Consider the following 16,083-nt stretch of genomic DNA (forward strand, 5'->3'; position numbering starts at 1 on the left):
TGTGTTTTTTAAGGGAGAGGGAGGTTTATTCCCTTCCCTCTTCTTCCTTTTATAGCAAAATAGGTAGTTAGATGAACTAAAATACTGCTATTTCTCGTCTGCATTCACTCAAGCCCTGCTTTTTAAAAGCTCTGGTAGAATGCCTAATTTGGCAGTCATGATCCAGCTTTGCTTGTTGTTTGCCATTGTCTAATGGATGAGATAGAATTATAAGCTTCCTACTTGTTGAGTGATATCCTTTTGAACTGTTGTCTTATGTTGCAGACCGAATCACTGCTGCCAGTGTTAATGCTGCCTAAGCAGTATATGAAACTACTGTATGTGTCTCATACTGTGAGGATTTGTAATCTGTACTTTTTTCCAGTAAAACTGCAGGTTGGAAGTGTTTAAATATGCGGCTTGCCACTAGCTGCATGAAATTCTGGTTTAGCCTAAGAGAATTTCCTTTCCCAAAAAATCCTTAGAATGAATAGTGTAAGGATAAAAAGAAGTCTTTGGGCTATTAAAATGTATAGTTTCAGGCTTGAAAGCTAAAATACTTCTCAAGACTTTTCACAGTGGTGACATTGGGAATCCAGTGTGAGGACCCAACTACCATCTAGAGAAATAAAAGGAAATCTGCCAGTTACCACTGCAGTTTGTTTATTTAACAACTGTTTGCCTGTGAGGAAAGTAATGGATTTATGAGTTCATGATTTCCAACAAACTCCTGTCTTGGGGATTGGGGAGAACATTGATTTGCACTATTGCCAGAAGAACTTTTGCCCAACAAATGTGATTTTGTCAAATTCTTAGTGCAGCTTTATTGTGTACTATTTATAGTTCTCTGTGCGCTGTAATAGTGACTCCATGTTCACTGATGCAGTTCTTACTTGTTACGAAGTATGGAAGTAAACAAGCTAAGATATTTTAAAGGCATTGTGCACTTCTGAATAGTTTTATTTTTTTAAAGCAGAAAAACGATACAAAGGCAACATAAACTGCAGAAGATCTTGTCTTAAGAGCAAATGTAAATATGCAAACTAGTCTTTTAAGCTGTTATATTCCAAGTAATTACTTTCTCTTGAATTGATGTGGTTTTAGAGTAATGGAGATGATTATTCAGAAAAGGATTTAGACATAGCTGTAGGATCCTTTATATAAATAAAGGCATTTAAAGCACTATATATATATATACACCATGAAGATATTTTAAGGCAATAAAAAAAACACCATGCCTCTAGTAGAAAATACTTAGTTTTGTACCAGCTAGACTACTGTGGCAGTCCAAGTGAAGTCACTGCACAAAGCAGTTCTGAAGAGAAAGGTTTTCTGATGGAAAACCTTTCAGCCCCCTCATGATGGTGGTGAGGGAGTACATATCCTTACCATCAAAGTCCCTGTAGTAGGAAAAAGGCTTTCAACTTTTCTCAGGATGGGGAGAAGAAATGGTGCTGGGGAGAGTAGTTCAGGGGTCTCATTTCGTTGAAGTTGAGAATACAGTTATTTCTTGTTTTAGTATTGAATACTATGTGAAAACATGCTATAATTACTATTTTAAGGTTAGAAACATTTTTGTCACAGTTTAAAAAGGATCTATATTGCAAAACAGATTAGATTGATGACTGATTAGAACCCAGGAAGCTAAAGAAAGAATGTGTCTTTAATAGCTACTTCAAGTGACTTCAAGTATGGACTGTTGCCGGGTACTTCAAATGACTTCAAGTACGGATTGCTGCCGGGTACTTCAAGTGACTTCAAGTATGGGCTGCTACCGGGTACTTCAAGTGATTTCAAGTATGGATTGCTGCCAGAATCTTGGCCAAAAGAAGCTTGGGAAAATGGTAAGTGTGTCTGATGGAGAGTAGGTAGAGGGTTAGGAAATTATTTAATCAATCTTCTTCCATATCATTTGCCTTTCTGGATAGTATACTTCCTTGGAGGGAGGAAAAGGAATTCAAATGTATGGAAGAGTAAAACCAGAATGTGATTTATATCAGTTCTAGTATTGTGACTCAGTGTGAAGGTACCTGAGGTCTTTAATAACGTGATAGCTGCCCGTCCCTTTACTAAGCTAAATACAGATAAATGGCCTTTGAAATTGAAAACTTGGATGGTGAAGATATGGAAATAAATATAATTTTAAAAGGAGATATCAGCATATGTCTTGCTATTAAAAATAAGAAACTTTATTGCAATAAATGTTTTTAGTTCCGTGACGCTGTAATTAAGCCTTTTTCTGTCAGTTCAAGCAAGCAGTTATCTGTACTTATTTTTCTGTCTGAAAACATACTGAAAATACCACCATATCTAAAACAATAGTTGCTAGTTTCTTACAATATGTCAAATCTTCAGTAAAAAGAAGATAGCAAGTACTGGGTAATAGTAATGCTTACCTCTTCTCTTTAACTGAGCAGTTACTGGGATGTGCCTTATGGTTTATTTTAAATATTTTGGGGTTTACAGTAGAAGAAATGTGGTCATCAGAAGGTGAAATTTGCTAGCAGTCAAGAAATTAGAAGCTGGGTCTTAGGAAGTCTGCCTGTTCTTAAACCAATAAATTCCCATATATTTTACAGCCCTGGTGTCTGCCTGCATAGGATTTACTTTTCTTCATGCAAGCCATTATGTGATGTTATGTGAACATGCAGCTCACATGAGTGCTCCAGTATGGAAACTTGTGAATATTAGCAAAATGTAACTTCCATGTTTGGATGGATTTCAAAACTCAAAGGAGGCAACTCTAGAGACATGCCTGTGAGCATGTGCACATAATGTGCAATTAGTTATGTTTTCTTCTTGCCAGTGTGAACACTAGAAACTCTTGCACATAATCAGGTAGCCTTAGCCAGTGCTTTTTGGATGCTTCTAGATGGTTATGATGATGTTCATAAGTTCTCACCTGTAGTAAGCTGAGTCAGTATGTTATTATCAAAATAATCTTTGTATTTCTGTGTGGCCTTTCTATGCCATAGAATCCCGTGGTGTTTTCACACAGTAATAGGCAACTGTATTAAACCTGTTTTGCATATATCCTTTGGGCAAACTATATAAAGAGCTCTCTTCCATCATAAGGAAGAAGTGAGATATTGCTTCTTCCAGAAGTTTTTCCTGCTCTTTTTATTTTTTCTGCTGTTAGATCAAAGTAGAAAAAAGGTAAAATCTGAACCAATAACTTCCTTTTTGAGAATTTCAGAATGTTGCTACCTCTTAGTGTCTTACTCCTCTTGTCAATATTCATTCTTACTTATACTTTTTTTCAAGTCAGATCTTGGTAGACAGTTCCTGCATGTAATTCTAAATAGAATATTGGAAGAGAAGATTGCAACTGTCTAAATGCTGCAGAGTTAGAGGGTTTATAATCCAGAAGAAAATGTTTTCTGGTATAAGTGACATCTAGGAAAATGAAATATTGGTAAATTATGGTTAACTTACTTCAATTCATGAAATAAGACTTCCATGGTAAAAATGACTTGTTTACAAGTAGGTATTTTTCTAGTAGAATTGCACATGCAGAACTTAGCAGCATTTTTGATTTCTGCAGACAGGCATTGTCCTGATTTCACTGATGAGAAGTCATGTATTTTGCTTTATTGTTTTGGCACCTGTTTATTTTTGTGCACCAGACAGAACAAATTTAGATTATTCTTTGCATGTTTCATCATCTTTTATCCTGATGCTTCTTATCTTTTAGGTGATTCCTCTGCTTTAATCATGAACAAGTTGAAGTGTCCACACTGTAATTATGTAGCCAAATACAGAAGAACACTAAAGAGACACTTGCTCATTCACACAGGAGTGAGATCTTTCAGTTGTGACATCTGTGGGAAGCTGTTTACACGAAGAGAGCATGTAAAGAGACATTCCTTGGTAGGTAATCTCAAGTGTTCATGTATATGTATGCACATGTATGAGTGGGGTTTTATGGGGTTTTTCAGGTGTTTTGGTAGTTGGAACAAACTGTTCTCTGATTTGACATAATGTAAATTGTCTTATCTTGATCTGAAATGGATGAAGATAAACATTTCTTGGATAACTGTGCCTCTCGTTTTCTTAATGGAAAATGCAGTGTCAACGAAGACAGTAATTTCAAGATTATTTTGAAAGTGATGTGATAAAGGGATGCAGTGTATATAAGTATTCTGTAGATAATGAAAAGCAGATTTGGCTTAGCTTTACTGCAGTAGAACATCACATCTTGGTCTATAATGCTGCATCACTGTTTTCTGTCAGGGCACCCTGTTAATTCAGCAATTGCACAATATCTTGAGGTAGTTCTGAAATGTTTATTTCACAACTAGACAAAGCTATAGTACTGTATCTGCTTTAAGATTAGGAAAGAATGAAAAAGATCTGATGCAGAAAGTAAACATCTGTCTGACTTACATTCTGCCAGTACCACAACCAGGAGTTCAGCTTACCCTGTTCTGTGCACATTGCATAACTCGGGATTTGATTTGAGTACTCCTTTATCTGAGGATCCAGAAAAAGTTTTAACTGTCTTGGGTATTTTGTAGGTGCTTTGTATCTAGTCTATAATGAAATTAAGACTCCATTATAATATATTCAATATAAAATCCAAGGGGTGTTTTTGGGCAGTAATAAAAGCAAGATCATGGTGGTGGTGAGAAAATAAGAACATTTTTCCAAGCTGTGATTTTAAAAATTCCCCTTATTTTGCAAGATGTTTTGTAGATAGCTAGAAAAGGTTAGTTAGCACATGGAGTTGGTAAATTGCACTTCTCCAAGGTGCTGCACCTGGGCTGGGGCAACTTTCAGTATCTATAGAGGCTGTTGGGTGAACACAGTGAGAGCAGCCCTGCTGGGAAGGATTGGGGGTGCTGGTGGGTGAGAAGTGGGACATGAGCCACCAGTGTGCTCTCTCATCCCAGACAGCCAAAGGTATCCTGGGCTGCATCCAAGGCAGTGTGGACAGCAGGGTGAGGAAGGGCATTCTGCCCCTCATGAGACCCCACCTGGAGCACTGCATCCAGCTCTGGGGTCCCCAAAACAGGAAGGACATGGAGCTGTTGGAGCTACTCCAGGGGAGGGCTATGAAAATGATTGGAGGGATGAAGCATATCTCAGATGCAGAAAGGCTGAGAGAATTGGGGCATTATTGCCTCATTGATGGCCATGCTCCTTCCTTTGTGGCTCACCTGAGAAGATGGCAGCAGTGGGAGTTAGCTGGTCTGCCAAGAAGAGTAGAGTGGGACTTTAGTTTTCTGTCCTGCATTGTTTGACCAGGACTTGTAGCTGAAGATTTTTTTCCTCCAGGAAAGGAGATGAAGTTGGACAATGTGAAAACAGCTGTGGAGTGAGCTCAGTGCAGTTCTGTGCTTTAATTGAAGTGTTCTTTCTCTGACAAAGTCAGAACACTTTTTTTTCTGGATGTTTTTCCCCCCTCCCTTCCCCTTTCAGCTCAACAAACCTCAAACATTCTGCCTTGTGTGAAGTATTATAACAAGTCTAGAGGCTGAGGAAAGCATACGTATCAGCTGTACAGACTATACAGCAGAGCTGAAGTAACTATTTGTATCATGACCTAATTTATTTTTCCCCTCATTTGGGTGGTAATTTCTTTTATCTAAAATTGCAACTTTTTGAATGAGACTTCAAATTAGATATTCAAGCACATAAATGTAATCTGTTGTGGGAACACCAGATAGAAGAAGGAAGTCTTCAACTTCATTTTTTCATAGATAATAACTAATATACATGGTTGCTGAATTCAGTTACTTGTACAAGCAACATACTTCCAAATTCAAAATCAAAATTTATGGTTAGTCAACAGCAGCCTTCTAATTTTACACACAGACTCAAATACAGGACAAAAAACTTACCTAAGCGACCTGGAAAGTTGATGTTAATTTTAATAGTGTTGGGAAGGAGAAGTCATGGAAGAAGAATTTTGCTCTTTGAATTCTTGAATATAATAACTCTTGCTTGTTCTTAATATTTCTAGAATTTAAAATTGTAAAAAGCAATTTTCTAAACAAACTATCTTGTGTGCGGTTGGAAGGGTTTGTGCTGCTCTCATTGCTTCTGAGTCTTGCTCTGTACCCTGAGGAGATGTGAACTGAACACTCGCCTGTGTACAGAACAGGCGACCTGCTGAGCTCCAGCAAAGTGGTTTGTTTGTGGGCAGTAGCTCATATCTGTTGAGGAAAACATAAATAGATCTTCAGTAATCCTTCCTTACTCTGAATAGTGTTTGGTATCTTTTGGAAAAGTTAAAAATAGGAATTTTTATATTAATAATTATTATTGTTGTTATTAATAGTTTTCTAGTACTATATGCAAATGTAAGTGATATGCCTATATTCAGCTGTTAAAATTTCTCTTCCATAGGTGCATAAAAAGGATAAAAAGTACAAGTGTATGGTGTGCAAGAAGATTTTCATGCTTGCAGCCAGCGTTGGAATAAGACACGGCTCACGACGTTACGGAGTTTGTGTAGACTGTGCAGATAAATCTCAGCCTGGAGGGCAGGAGGGAGCAGACCAGGTGCAGGACACAGATTTCCCTAGGGATGAAGAATACGAAGAGAATGAAGTGGGAGAAGGCGATGAGGAGCTGGGTGACGATGTAGAAGAGCAGAATGAGCAGTCTCGATGGGATGAAGGCGGGGAAGTCTGCATGCCTTTAGATGACTGACAGAGCACGAGACTTCAGGGCGCTGCAGATGGACACTGTACGGATTGACTGCTTGAATTCTTGAATACTGAAGGCTTGCGAAATATGGTACAGGCTGGATGGTAGTTATGTTGCTGTGAAAATGTAGGGTCAAAGCCTTATAGCAAAAAAAGGATTATTAATTTTTTTATGATATTTGCACAGGACTGTACAGCATACAACCGTTTGGTTGAATTATACAGAGTCCTCACATCTACAGTCAGTTATCAAAAGAAAAATGTATTTTTTATTATTTATAGGCTATAGCTACTTGGGTCCTATTCAGACATAGTAGTAACTGTAATTATGTTACACATTCATGTACCTGTTAACATGAATGAAGAAAATTTGCAATTTGGTATGGAAATACAAAGACAGCTTTCCCAAATCCACTCGTACCTTTGTCAGCGAGTCAGTGAAGCTAATTTGGGCTGGTGGCTCGTTTTCCACAAGCATGTCTTTGCCATACAAACCTTACCTCTCCTGTAATCTGATAGGTGAAAGCCAATCATTTAAATATGTGTCACAGATATTGCCAACACCATATTGAAATTTGGGTTGAAAACTTTTGGCTCTATGCTGGCAGGTGCTATGGGTGATAAGCACTGGAGAAGTTTTTAATGGCATTAATTTAGTGTCTGTTTTTAAAGAAGGTTGCTGTTGATTCATCAGTTTTAAAACGATGATGCAGAAGAAATGACCAATAATGAAATAATAGACTGATCAGAGCATGGGTAACTCTTGTGCCACTTAGTCAAAAGAGACAGTCATGCTAAAAGGTATCTGATGTAATAATGTTTCTTCTCTCTTCTAAGGCCCCCCTTCTCTCAAAATTTTTTTTGTTTCCCTGGTGTATACCTCAGTCCCACAGAATAAAAATGCAAGGAATGGAGAAAGTGTCATATTAAAACAACTTTTTGGTCAATAATTTCTTACTTGTCCGTTTTTTGGCTAGTTTATGTGATATGAATTGGACACTAGGCTATTGTGCCCATCGTTCATCATTGAACACAAACTATTTTTTATTCTTTTGTACTTCATGGGTTGTTGTTAGTATTTAATATAAACAAACTACATTTAACTTGCTCATTTGCTGGAATTTTTTTTAAGAAAAACAAGAAGTCCAAAGGAAAAAATGCTCTTTGAGTTACCTACTTTTCAGGAGGATATGCTCCCTATGCTCTTTGTTTCAGATTTTCTAGGAGGCATTGAAACTTGAATTTTTGTAGCCACGTGGGGTTTTTTTTGTGGTTTTTTTTTCTTTTTTTTTGTTTTGTTTTGGTTTTTTTTGGTTTTGTTTTTTTTTTTTTTTTCCTAAGCTTGTAATATTGTACCAATGATTTCAGGCCCCTTTCATAGGGAGGGGAGGGCATTACACCTTCACCTTAAACTCCTCTGTGTTGTCTAGCCTAAGGCAAGTTAATTCAGGCAATCATTGGAACAATAAGTCTGATGTACTATTATGTCACAGTGAGTAAATATGCAGAGCATTTGTCATGACACGTAGCTAGGCCAGTGTGACAGTACTGTATAAAAAACTATTGAGGGTCACCATATTTTTCAACTTTGTTTAATTTTAAAATGAGTATATTTTTTCCTATTTTATGTCAGGTAACTAAATTATGGTAGTTGTGTGCATAATTTGAATTATGCTTTGATGGACAAAATCTTACTGGTGCTCCATCTGATCAAAGTTGGTATGTATTTAAAGAGACAAGCTTTACTGTTGTCCATAGAACAGTAACATAATGTTAAGACATTGGTTTTGCTGATGGAAACTGAGATGATAAGTTTGAACTACAGTTATATGGGAATTAAAATGCTTTTTTTTATCATCCACTTGTTTCATTGGTAGTTTCCACATCATTGTAATCCTGACATGAATAGTTTTTTGGGGAGGGTGGGAAGGGCAGGGTACCTTTTTTACACTGAAGATTACATTTTATTCTCATTGTTCTAGACTGAAATGAGTAATGTGTAATTCTGGTGGGGTCCAAAGTAGAAATTAGTTGGGCAAAGATGATATGAATGAAAAAGTATTTTAAACGTTAAAGTAATGTTCTGCTTTGTGAATATGTAAGTATAGCATAAAGATTTTTCCATCCCATTTATCCCTTTTAAAACCATAGTTTACAATTGGTAGATCTGTCTATATATATAAATATATATATATCTGAAATTCACCTAAATCTGCTTTATTAGAATACTGCTCACTTAATGCTTAGAAACTGGACCTGGCTCTACATTCTTAATGTATTTTCCTTTTTTTTTCCCTTTTGTTTTGTTGGGATTTTTTCTTCAAGGTATGAACTTATTCTCTTGGAACTGAATCTTCTTTTACTACTTAAATCATTTATGTATATCTGGTAAATTATGACCAAATTTGTTGTTAGACTGCATTACAGTAAATTGAAATATACACTTGGTACACTACAGAATTGTTGTGCTTTTGTTCTGGTTCTGTTTGGAAAAGCAGGCCTTAGTAAACATTTGTGTTATTTATAATATAATTATTCAGTTATTATTCAATGGCCTTAATATTCTGTTGCATTGTGACAATCATAATTTCCTTGGTAAAGCTTAACTGCTTGCTTTTACAAGTTGCATGTAATTGCCCATTGTAGGTTGGAGAGAGAGGGTGATTGTCTCTAGCAAATGGTGTGAAATACTTCAGTGAAGGTCCACTGTTCTTGTCTTGGAGAACCATAGGAATTCAGGTGCTATCTCCAGTCTGGCTTTTCTGAGTTGTTTTATTTAGAAGTTATTTTAAATATGTTAGCTTGATTTGGTATAGTTCTAAATTAATAAAAAAAAACTTCTGAAGAATTAGTTCTTGAGAGACAGATCAAATTTCTTCACTATTATAAGAATTAGGAATAGATTTCTCTTTGTGCAAGAAATTCTTTCCCTCAAGAAATGCTGAAGTTTTGCTGTAGTAACACAGTAATGGATTTTGTCTGTTTTGAGATTTTTTTCCATTTTAAAATAAGACTGATGCCCTTAAAATGTCATATTTATCAAATGAAAAGATATTCAGTCTTTCATTTTGTCTTCTGATGAAATAATTCTCAACCCAAATGTCTGCAATTTGTGTATTTGGGCAATGCCACACAAGTAGTTTTATAAAAAGAATAATGTCTGTTATTAAAACAAACAAAGTTTGTCTGATGTTGGGATTCCCCCTTTCTGTGAGGGTTTTTGTTTGCTTTCTGCTCTCTTCAAGCAGTAGTGGGCATCTTTTAGAGATAATCATACAGAGCAGTTTCTGGCAGGGCACTGTGATACAGGACAAAACTTTAATTAGTAAGTAAATTCCCTTTAGATTCACAAGTAGAAGTTCTGGTCAAAGTAGGTCAAATGATGTAAGGAAGACACACAACATAAAATGTGTTTGCCTTTTGTCCGTGTTACTGTAGTGCATTAGAAAGCATTTTCCAATTGCAATGACAGATGCATCTTGCAGGGAAAATGGCATTTTCCAATTACTTTGACAAATTTTGTGGTTCGGCTTCCAAACAATCCTCTAGTAAAGTCATCTCTGCTGTGAAACCAGTTTTGAAAACCAGAAGTTGTATTTACTTGTCAGCATGCATCCTGAGAAGTATGAGTTGCAGTTACTTGTTCCCATAGTGCACACCTGGTTTTTGAGATGTGTAGCTTTCTGCAAATGCAGTTTTCAGGTATCAATACATGTCACTACTTTCTCCTGACAAGAATAAGCATTATCAAGTGAAGAAACGTTGGGGCCAGGACACTGGCATGAGGTATGCTGCTAGTTGTGGGTCACAGCAGTAATGCTGTTAGCAGAAGATGCTTTCCTTCCTAGCTTTAAGTTGGTAAGGCTTTTAATAGGATTTGCTTTAATGAGGCCAATCTCAGTTGTTAGCTTGCTTTTAAGTTGTGTTTCACTTGATTTTTCTTGCTCTTGCCACCCAGTAACACAAGTCTCCCACCGCTTCCAAAATACTTTTGTAGTCTGCTGATTCCACATAGATGCAAAATTCATTTTTGGAAGTACTGTACCTTGTTTGCTGTTCCTTTTCTACTTTGTTGTATTTAAATGGCTTTAGAAACGGAAATGAAAGCAAGACAATTGACTCCACCACCAGCCCGAAAAACTTGTGCCAAAAGAAAAAAAGGAGCAAAATGTGGAGTGCAATGTGATAAGAAAAAGGCTGTTTTGAGTTTGCATTGTTACAACTCCTCTGGTTTGTTACTTGAATGTTTTTGACAATTCACTGTACTTTTCTCTAGCACTAGTTGGTGACCACCTTCTGATGAAGCTATGCAAGAAGCCCAGTTTTGAGTTTATTCAGTGTCTTCAGAATGTGGTTCAGGCTCTGCAGAGGTAGTAGCACTGAGTAGCTTTCTGTAGATATTTTCCTGTAGATCCTTCTGTTAGCATCCCTCCTCACTGTGTGATCTGTTACCCAATTTTTATTTGATCAATGTTTGCTCCTTTGCCTTTTATACGTTTTAATAGCACATTACTGTGCATTGCTGAACAGTATGGTAAAGGTTAAATATTGACACAATGGATTAAGAGAAGTAAGTTGGTTTTCACTTAGGATCTTTTAACAACCCTATAATAAAATAATTCCTATGTAATGATGAAAATACAGGTTTGAAATCCAGGGGAAGGGGTGTTGCTGAGCAGAACCCTTTCACATTAAAGATTCCATGTATAATTCATGGGTTGTAAAAATAATTTTATGTGGGAAAAAACTTAAAACTACACTAGAAAGATCATTAAACTTGAAAATAAAATTGGCTTACAAGTACTTTGTATTTGACATTATTGCAATTTGAAGTGAATGTTTTAAATAAGCTATAAATGTTTCTTACCTGAATCAATTGGGTTAGCCACTTCAGGATACAGATAAAAGTAACTTCTCACTAACATTTTGGTGTGTAAACATAACTTCAAGACTTCTAATACTCTGTGCACCAGTCTTTAAGTTACCATGCTGCAAATAAATTGAAGAAATAACCATTTTGTTCTATTTTTCTGTGCCTTGCCTCTTCACCCTCCACAAGCAGATGAAGAGAGATTTCTTTGGGGTTTTTTAGTATTAAATGTTAACACTTAGCCATCCAACAACTTGCTGAAAATAATTTCTGCTTCTGACATAGAATAGAATTTGTAGAAAATAGCTGTTATTTTAAGCTGTATTTTTAAACTTCTCTCATAATAAGGCAGGTTTAGACATACATTATTATGCCACCTTAAAGATGACTAGTTTCCAACAAGCAGAATTTAGATAAGGTGGTTATACCTAAAACTGGAGTTCAGACAAACTACTGCAAAGCTGAGCAGGTCACAGCGGGGGTACTTGAGCCCCAGGGTAGTGCATAGCAGAAGGTTTGGATCCCCTCAGAAATGCTGCAGTACTGGCTGTGCTCAGAGGCTTTCTCCTGCTGTTTCCTTTCCTCCCTCCAGCTCCACCAACCTAAGAATTTTGGAGCAAGTGGTTTCAGCTGGATTTATCAAAAGCTTCTTGTCTGAACAATTCTGGATACATGTTTAAACTGGTGCTTTGGCTTCTGTTATCTTCTAAAGGTGGGTTATTTTTGGTAGATTGTACACAAGTGGGTTTCTTCAGTTAGATGATCATCCCTTTGGGTCTTTGAAGGGTTTGAACACTGAAATTTTCTGTTTACCCTGTAGAGAAAGTTTTAGGTTTGATATCCTGGACAGGCAAGTCTGCCTGTGTATCTTGGCTGGGATACCAGGGGTTACTGAAGACCAAAGGCCTCTGTCCAGTTAGCTTTTCCTATTCCCTGGATCTGCACATCTGATTGTACCTAGAGCATGTGAGGAAATGGTCTCATGGGGGACTAGAGCTCCAGTTTGGGAAGAGCCTGGAAAATAACTTCTAGGCCATTGAACAAATAACTTCAGCATTATTTTTAATTGTCTGAATGGTGTTTCTCAGAGAATTGTCTTTAGACTTGAATGTATTTTAAGATTGTTAGTTGAGATACAGTAATGTGATTTCTTTTTGGTTAGATGTATATGAATGATTATATTTTGTTGAAATACGTTAGGAAAGAGCTTCAGAGTCCACAGAACAGTGTTAACTGTGTAGCTAGAAAGAAGCAGCTGCAGAAAAAGTATGTTTGTTAGAATTCAGCAAATTCAATCTAATTAGGTAAGAATTAACATTGGGACAGCAAGGAGCTCTAGAAGTTGAACTGCAAAATGGAGGGAGGGTGGTGGCAAAGCCAGTTCTGCATGAATGTAGCAGCTTTGTTAATGGGCCTGAAGTCTGGGTGCATTCAGCAAGGAAAAGGTGCTTATCTTGCAGCAGGGCTCAGTTGGTGTTGCTGTAAAACCCTTAACACTTGAAATGCTGGCCTTTAAAGGATAGACCTAACATCAAACCTTGAAGTAGTCAGCCCCCCTTTGGCCCTTTAGCTTGGAAATGCATGCAGGATTAACTGTTAAGAGATACCAAGATTATGCTGAGAAACAGGCATATTTTTTGATTATTAATTATCTGATATTTTCAGATCAAATCAAGAGGGTTTTTGAGCATTTAAGTGATTATACCATTTCAATGCATTTATTTCCAGAAATTCATGCAGTAGAAGCATAATAGTAGTCCAGTTCTTTCAGAGATTTTATTGATATTGAATGCCAAAGCTATCAGCTTGACAAGAAATAGTAGCTGCATCCCACTTTTATTATCCTAAGATGCCTCTAGTGTGGAAGGGTTGCTTTTATGAGTCAGGGTGTGCTGCATTCTCCTGAGATACTGCCTGCATAGGTTACATCTTATTCAGAGCAGCCTTAAGTTCCTTCCTCCTGGGTTTAGGTTGCAAAACATTATCAGTGAAGAAGTGTCACAAAATAAATCTTACCTGGGAATGTTCTTCTTGTTTCACATTGCTGAAATGTAGGAAATAAATTTCTGAAGCATTGCTTGAATTGAAACATTTTTTAAGTAACTATTTTCCTTAAGGAATGCTGCTTTAGTGAGTGACCTGCCTGTGCTCTTTAGATGTTGTCATGCCATCTTTCTGCAAGTTATCTTCTGCATCCACTTGGAGATCACACTGCTGAGGTCATAGAATATAATATTAATATGTCTATACATTTTTTTCATCTTTTTCAGAAATTGAGATAATTGAAAGAGGGGGAGTGGGAAGGTTTATTTCTTGCCTTTGAGTAACTGGAATTCAGGGAAATGCTTGCTTTTAAACCTTACTGAGATTTGATATGCCAAGATGTTTACAAGCTGCATAAGATATATTATATTACTCTGGCTAAGTTTGCAACAATTACCATTGCCATTTTCAATCATAGTTTTTTCAGAACTATTGGATTTATCTCTAAGTAATCTTTCCTGTGATAGCTCTAAGATAATTTGCATCCACGGAGGATCTACTTGGAAACAGTAAGATAGGATTTTGTAATGTTTACAGAGGAGTTGTCAGTAGCTTTCTGTTGATAATTCTGCTTTGGATTCCTCCTTGAATAGTGTTTTTTGCCTGGAAGATGTGGAAAGCAGCATGGTGACCACTATAACTGATAGGGCTAAAAAGCCCCTTGCAGTCTACAAAAAAGGTGTATGTATTTTCAGACTAGAAGCAGACTTCCCTTAGAATTTCTGACACCTTTCTCTGAAGCATTTTAGTTTTGAAACCAGCACAGTATTGTGAAGAAGCCACTAGTCAGTCTGAACGTGTGATTGTTGATGCTCATGCATCATTTAAATGAATAAAAGTGCGATCTGATAATGCTGAACACTCTTAAGTGCAGTTGTCACTATTTGTGCTGCTTTAATAACCATGGCTATTGAAATGGTGTATGTGACTGCAGCATCTGACAGGACTCTTAAAGCTGTTTTGTTGCCTTTTGTGCTGTGACCTGCTAGGTAATGTTTGGGGGGTTATTTGCCCTGTGTGTGTCATTGTCCAAAGTAGATAATTGTCTTTTCCCTGAGATATTTCATAAAGCTGTCCTGAAGCACTGAGAAAATTGTTTTTCAAGAGCCAAAGTACTGGCATACCTGTGTAAATCTGTGGTGTTTCATGAGAATTATTGGAAGTTCCTGTTCTTTGATGTAGCTTTAGAAAAGAATCTAAAACTGAATGTGGTTTTAAGTTACCACATCAAATGATTTAACTTTAGAGTTTATTCATAGTGATGGATGATGACTCATTTCTTTATCATCACAGGATAAAATCTCAAACAAGTCTTCTCAGACACTCTTCCACCTGCTTGTCTTGCACCAGATACTCCTTTTTTCACTCCTCACTTGCTGGATTGCTTCAATTGAGCACATACTTATCTTTTCTGCACTTCCACTAGCTGGCTCTGAAGTGATTGTCTCTCTAGATATATTGCCTTATTTCCTTACTGTCAATGCAAAAATGCTGGAAATGAGTTTCTGTAGGAAAGAACTTCAGTGGAGTTAGGGAGATCTGGGTCTGTTCAGTACTCATAGCTGCAAAACCTACTTGATATAAAAAAAATAATGAAAATATTTGACATCAGTATCTTTTCTGCATTTTGTTCTGATGCTGCCTTGCTTTTACTGTTAATGAAGATCGTTGGCTTTCCCCACACCTCCTACAGGAGGTAGGACAGTTGCAGTAAATCCTTAGTGACTGCATCATGGACATTGGCCAAACAATTCTGCCTGTAAATTATCTGCAAATCTGGTGTATCCTGAATATTGCTAGCATTGTAGAACATTTCTTTGTAAGCAAAGTATTTGTAAGAAAACAAACAGTAACTTCTTAGTTTTGGATTTGGTGCCAGTGTTCTACAATGTTTTAGGTTATGCATCTTAAAATGCAGTGAGGGATTTTTTTTGTCACCAGTTTTTGGAGCTATATTGCACTAACTGTAAATTATTGCAGCAGGTCATTTGTATTTCTATAACTTGATATTGGGCTCACAAAACAACGTGTTTGATATCAACAAGAAACCTCCTGATTGCTGCACATGGAGCCTGCCAGTCACTTCTGGTATGAGGAATGGCAGGGAACAACTGAAAATATAGGAGAGGGAATCCTCAGCTTTGACACAGCAGGGAGGAGGACCCCTGCTTTTTAGAGTTCCTTTCACAGTAAAACTACATGGAATTAGATTTATGTACTTTGGAAGGCGGAAGGACTGAGTCAGCCCGGTTGGAATTTGAACTTTTGTTGTGCTCGGGCGCTTCGATGATTCCAAGTCTGAGTTTACACTGCATCCCTTTAAACAGTGTACAAGAGCTTAGTGCATTGGAGCAATAGCTCTGCAACCTGTTGTTGCTATGTGCAGGGCAGATTTTGGGTTTAGTGTGACTTCCCGACTTAAAGGTTAATTATTTTTTCTATTGGTGTTTTTAATTGAGCATTTCAGAATCCACTGTTTGATACTCTGTATGTATTTAGTATTGAATGAAATTGATGCATAAAAGATAATATCTGCAG

General features: G+C 36.9%; 1 protein-coding gene across 1 annotated transcript in view; it reads left to right on the forward strand.

Annotated features, from left to right (window-relative positions):
* The window catches only part of ZBTB10 (zinc finger and BTB domain containing 10), a 31,893-nt gene extending 16,480 nt beyond the window's left edge, over positions 1-15,413 (forward strand). Inside the window, exons 3-5 of the mRNA XM_054642975.2 lie at positions 1,650-1,823; positions 3,674-3,849; positions 6,331-15,413. Of these exons, the coding sequence (XP_054498950.1) occupies positions 1,650-1,823; positions 3,674-3,849; positions 6,331-6,636 (656 nt within the window). The 3' untranslated portion in view covers positions 6,637-15,413. The remainder of the gene's footprint in view (positions 1-1,649; positions 1,824-3,673; positions 3,850-6,330) is intronic.
* Positions 15,414-16,083: the final 670 nt, after the last annotated feature.

This window comes from Agelaius phoeniceus, chromosome 1, assembly GCF_051311805.1.
Source record: "Agelaius phoeniceus isolate bAgePho1 chromosome 1, bAgePho1.hap1, whole genome shotgun sequence".
NCBI lineage: Eukaryota > Metazoa > Chordata > Aves > Passeriformes > Icteridae > Agelaius > Agelaius phoeniceus.